Source organism: Actinia tenebrosa, unplaced genomic scaffold (assembly GCF_029948245.1).
Source record: "Actinia tenebrosa isolate PJP-AT-01 unplaced genomic scaffold, QUT_ActTen_1.0 PGA_scaffold2__45_contigs__length_23673736, whole genome shotgun sequence".
In the NCBI taxonomy this organism is placed as follows: Eukaryota; Metazoa; Cnidaria; class Anthozoa; order Actiniaria; family Actiniidae; genus Actinia; species Actinia tenebrosa.
The window spans coordinates 50263-56399 of record NW_028292579.1 but is presented as its reverse complement, the minus strand read 5'-3'; the positions used below and the strand labels follow the sequence as shown (position 1 = coordinate 56399).

General features: G+C 36.8%; 1 protein-coding gene across 2 annotated transcripts in view; it reads right to left on the bottom strand.

Annotated features, from left to right (window-relative positions):
* Positions 1-1056: 1056 nt before the first annotated feature.
* The window catches only part of LOC116289290 (putative G protein-coupled receptor CG31760), a 40956-nt gene continuing 35875 nt past the window's right edge, over positions 1057-6137 (bottom strand). For both annotated transcript variants that reach the window (XM_089033667.1, XM_089033668.1), the window contains 3 exons: positions 5303-5408; positions 4582-4719; positions 1057-3910 (listed from right to left, as the gene is read on the bottom strand). In XM_089033667.1, the coding sequence (XP_088889793.1) occupies positions 3710-3910; positions 4582-4719; positions 5303-5408 (445 nt within the window). In that variant the 3' untranslated portion in view covers positions 1057-3709. The remainder of the gene's footprint in view (positions 3911-4581; positions 4720-5302; positions 5409-6137) is intronic.

The following is a 6137-nucleotide window of genomic DNA, read 5'->3' as shown; positions in this document are numbered from 1 at the left end:
CTTACAATTCCGTCAGTTTTCAGCGTTTAGTGGATATGCAAAAAAAAACAACAAAAAAACACACACACACTTTGAAAAAGCCTGGTGAGATAAATTATTCACCATATCATTCCTCATATCAACAGTTCAATGGCTTTCTCTTTTCATGAATTCACGAAAAGCCACCCTTAATTTATTACAGTATATATATTTATGGCCAGCAGGTGTTAAAAAATTAATTACGTGCTAAGACGAAAAATAGTTTTCCTTATTTCTATACTTCTGCATAATGTTAGAATTTTAAAGCCCCGTTTACACTAGCGATTATTGCGGCGATTTTTGTGGCAATTTTCGGAAATATGAAATCTTTTGTCTCATCCTTCAAAAGAGACATTCGTCTAGGAAAATCTTGGTATCCTGAAAAAAACTTTACAAGTAAATTCTTTACCATTATTTATTATGGACAAAATCGCAAAAAAAAAATCGCAGCAAAAATCGCTAGTGTAAACTGTCTGTCCGTCTGTCTTTCTTACTGTGTGTTTATCAAGGTTTTGTTTATTTATCAAGGTTTTCTAACAATTGTTTTAGTATTTTTAATACAAGTGAATTTAATAAATAACGGACAGAGTTTTTTTTGGTTCAAATTCTATTCTTCTCAGCAAGCGGCACAAATCGACAAACAAGTGTGCGCTGCGCGCGTTATATGCAGCCTGTATGAAAATATTTGTTAAAAAAAAATCCAAATTTTGTTCTAACAAATCTTCATTACATAGTGCGCGCTACTCAATCACGTCATCGTGTACCACCCATTCCTAGATGACTCTCGCGCACGCTAATTAACCAATCAAAGCACGGGTTATATCGTGGCTATGTTATACAACAGCAATATAGTATATATTCACTTGTGTAAAAAATACTAAAAAGCATGATGGGAGAGCTTGGGAACCAAATACACCATATGACGAAGGAAAACAATTGTTACCCAAGCAAGACCAGAATGCACTTTGTTTGTTGAACTCAGTAAAGATATTGAAAATACCAACCAACCGACCATATAAAAAAACTCACTAAAAAACGTACATTTTTCTTAAAAACTAAGACTTTATTGTTTTAATTGAAAGCTTTTCTAAAAATAAACTCTTCTACTAAACTTATCTACAATTGTCGTCAAATATTGATGTCTTACGTAGAAACTTTATGGCAAGATACAGGCACCACGAACGTGCTTTTGATCATTTTTTTATCATTAAATATCAAGATAGTTTAGTAATTCACCTTTTTAAAGTTAGGAGAAAGTTTAACATGGAGGTTATTTTGACCACGTACATAGTTAGCTGTATGGATTTCCATTAATAATAATATAGAATGAAAACAAAGCATTCTAACGTCAACCAATCAGGAGTTAGCGTTACATCCGGGATTGACGTTAACTGGCCAATCATGGTGTAGAATGAAAACAAAGCATTCTAACGTCAACTAACCCGAAGTATGCGTTACATCCGGGATCGACGTAAACTGGCCAATCATGATGTAGAATGAAAACAACGCATTCTAACGTTAACCAATCAGAAGTAAGCGTTACATCCCGGATTGACGTTAACTGTCCAATCATGATGTAGAATGAATACAAAGCATTCTAAATTGAACCAATCAGAAGGCAACGAAACTAATAGTCTGTGAGAATGAAACATTGTTACTTATTCTTATCTCTCCTCGCTGGCTTGGCCTTAATGTTTTACCATTTCAGACGTCTTATTCTCTTGAGGATAAGATTGTTCTTTTTAACTTGTATCCATATTTAAGCGTTAAACAAACAAATGTTACTCAACAGAATGACACGTAATCTGAAATAGGAAAAAAAATTACGGCCAAGACAAAAACATTTACTCGGTGCAAGTTAGTTTTTAGTTAACAAAAGTGGCCTTTATAAGACTTGTTAGCTTGGCACCAAGCTATCTATATCTACCAACAAAACATACAATCTTGATATTTAGTAATCTTACAAAGTATTTGCATATATTACTCTTAAAGCTACGAATGTAGAGCGCAATGTTGTAGGCAATCGATGTTGCGAGTCAGGTCACGAGACACACTTCAGCAGACACTAGAGAAAAACGTTTGCGCATGCGTGTCTTTCAGCACGTTTTCTAAGAATTCAAAGAGTTTGAGTGAGAAAATAAATGTTTGTTTTCTCCAAGTATACAAAAAAGTTCGAGAGTATACTTTTGTCAGATCAAGATACTGTATCAACAAACACAATATGAAAGAATTAGCCTTAAGTTTTAAGCATGCGCAGACATTTTTCACCCGTGTCACCTCATGAACACCATATGATATTTTAATGTAAGTATATGTCGTTCTATATAATAGCGCGCTCTGGATCGAATGGATTGTTTTATAGAGCTTCACAGTTACTCAAGGTTTACGATTATAAATACGAACGAAATTAACATTAACAATAGCAACTACAAATTGCTTCGGCATTAAACTAATTTCACAAATGTAAAGCGCTTCATTTAAAAATATGAACTAGTTTCGAAGTGGTATTGCTTAACACCCTACCCTACCCCTTTAAAAACAATATTCCTGTATAATATGAAATAGACTAGTCGAAATCATTAAATTATTTTATGATTCTAAAAATAGGATTTAGTACATAATATTAGAGGACATACCATATAGACCATATGAAAAACGAGTGTAAGACAGGGAACGAGTAACACGAACAATTATGATTTCAAAAATATATGTCTGAATTAGTAATTAGTAATCCCTGAAGAGTTTTAAGCACTTGAAATGTACCAAAACATGATAGCAAGGCTGGTAGGCCATGGGTTGTTTCCAAACAAACCTTTCTAATTCAAACAGCTGTAGCCTTTTATATTTAATGTTACTACACTGAAATTTGGGAAATCACTAATTTTGATATACTCTTTCTAGTGAAAGCATTGTTGTCCTCTATGACTGGTGAACTAAGGTATCTCAAGGGACACGCCCTTTTCATATGGTCTATATCTGTGAAAAAAAATCGTACAAATTAGTGCAAAGTTTTGTAGTTCTACGGTCTACTGAGGTCTAATGAGCTTACTAATTTGTGCAGCGAAATTTGACCAATGTCTTACGAAGTCAGTTTTCACGGTTATACGGTATGCACTCTAATACAACTTACCTTAATCGTTGTACAAAATATTCGTCGCTTTGTCAAAAGATTTAGCAAGATCATTTTCGTGTTCGTACATTACCGCTGTGTTCCTTGATTACAGACTCATTTACACAGGGTTAGGCTCGAATCAGTGTCTCAATATTCACAAATACCAACGGTAAAGTAAAGAATGCACAACTTCAACAATACAAACACTTTGAAATTCCACGGACCTTCACTGGAACACATGAATGTTCTACACAAAATTATGTCTAACCATGAGCAACAGCGAACTCGAAACTAGAATATATATAATATTTCTTAAAGATTTTCGATTTAAAACTAGTAATCATAAGAAGAACATTTTGGCCAATTTTAATTGGAAATCTTCGATTTCTGAACTTAAGTTTACGATTTTCATTTTTGAAGTATAAAAATTGATATAATCTTCGCTATAATGTTTTAGGTCCTTAAAGACTTTGAATCAAGATAATTTTTTCTATAGAAATTTTAAAATCTCGTTCCCATTTCCCTTCCCCTTAGTCTCCGACCATCAATTGGCCGCTATAGACCTGGTACCTGGCTCATCTAAACGTGGGAGCTTAGAAATCTTGAGACGGGCGATGGAGACACTTTACACAGATCGACAGGTTCCCCATCGTCATCTTTTGTGTTGGATCTGTCTCGCTTCCATGTTGTGGTCCCGGATGCTTTGATGTGTTTATTTCGGTCCCTCATCATTCGTCCTTGTAAATAAGCTACTTTGGACGACAGTCGTTTAACTTCAGCCTAAATATTGAACCCAGGAATGTAAAGCTTTGTAGAGGTGTTTGGGGATTCTTGGATTTCATGTAACGTCATAAAGGACATGTTTGTGTACAGTTGACGAAATATTTCTCGTTTTCGAGCCAGCATTTGACCAAACATTTGAGCCAACATTTGAGCCAACATTTGTTCCAACATTTGAGCCAGCATTTGAGCCAGCATTTGAGCCAGCATTTGAGCCAGCATTTGAGCCAGCATTTGAGCCAGCATTTGAGCCAGCATTTGAGCCAGCATTTGAGCCAGCATTTGAGCCAGCATTTGAGCCAGCATTTGAGCCAGCATTTGAGCCAGCATTTGAGCCAGCATTTGAGCCAGCATTTGAGCCAGCATTTGAGCCAACATTTGTCCCAACATTTGTCCCAACATTTGTCCCAACATTTGTCCCAACATTTGTCCCAACATTTGCCCCAACATTTGCCCCAACATTTGTCCCAACATTTGACCCAACATTTGTCCCAACATTTGACCCAACATTGTTGGTAGACCAAGCGGCTCAACATTTGACCCGACATTTGTTGGGCCTATCGTCAGGGGCTCATACTATTCACTGCGTCACAATAAAATAAGAACCCTCTTTGCGCGCGTCACTAAAAAGAAGGTTCTAGGATCGGCTAGAGGTGACTAGCTCAACAAACCTTAAGATCTTCGTTTTCTCTCTCGATGGCACCCGTGTCGCTCACATACAAATGAGAGCCGTTAGAAGAATGATGGCCTTTCGTGTTCGTAAATGTTGCACTGATGCCTTGGCGCTTGACTTTACGTATGATGATGCACTAGAAACAGATAGAGGACGATGTGAGAATAGAATGAAGACACGACTCCGTGCACAAGACAATGCGACACTGTGCTATGATGAACTAGAAACAGATAGAGATCGATGTGAGAATAGAATGAAGACACGACTCCGTGCACAAGTCAATACGACACTGCGCTATGATGATGCACTAGAAACAGATAGAGATCGATGTGAGAATAGAATGAAGACACGACTCCGTGCACAAGACAATACGACACTGTGCTATGATGATGCACTAGAAACAGATAGAGATCGATGTGAGAATAGAATAAAGACACGACTCCGTGCACAAGACAATACGACACTGTGCTATGATACACTAGAAACAGATAGAGATGGATGTGAGAATAGAATGAAGGCACGACTCCGTGCACAAGACAATACGACACTACACTATGATGATACACTAGAAACAGATAGAGATCGATGTGAGAATAGAATGAAGACACGACTCCGTGCACAAGTCAATACGACACTGCGCTATGATGATGCACTAAAAACAGATAGAGATCGATGTGAGAATCAAGACAAGACAATACAACATACATATGGGTTATTACCTTTGGTATGAATATCAAGAGTAGCATGACGGTTGATATCATATGAACGAATACAAACTCTACCGCGTAGATGATGTCTGGATTAGTACTTTCCTCTGTCAGGCCTCTGTGGAGGAGTGCAATGTTTGAAACAATGTAAAACTCTTACAAGTGAATACGAGAGAGGTCAAGAGAGGGGAGGATAGGACGCGAAAGAACATACAAGAGACTCCAACTTCCATTTTATTCAGACATGATATAACAACAACAACAACAACAATGTGCTTTAATTGTACCACAGATTACAATAAGGAGAAATATAGATATAAATATATTTACAGAAGAATGGTAAGGGTTACCTAGAATAATTATGAGGGCTAAACGAGCTAGGTAACACTAATAACTGAAATTAAAAGGATAATAGGTGGAAAAGAAGACTAAAATATAATATAATAATAATGATAAATGACAAACAAGAGAAATATATATTTACTAAACGAAAAGAAAAGACGGACGAAAAAAGGAAAGGAGAAGAAATAAGAGAAAATAAGATAAGACAAGAGGCGAGTCTGTTAAGCTAGAGGCCCAAAAAAAGGGAAGCGCAAGGCAGAAGAGAGATGAAAAGAATTGAAAAGTACGAGGTGAAAAAAGAATTTAACGAAGCGGTGACAATATGACCGACGAAGGAAGGAAAAACTCTTACTTTACTTCAGCGACTTCACGAGCACTAGCGACGCAAGGCGACACAAGCAGACGCAACTCCAAGCTAGTGCGTGTTCTCACTATGAAAAGAAGCGATGCAACATAAACACAAGCGCAAGAGAACGGAAGATTTTTTTTTTCTTCCGTTGTCTTG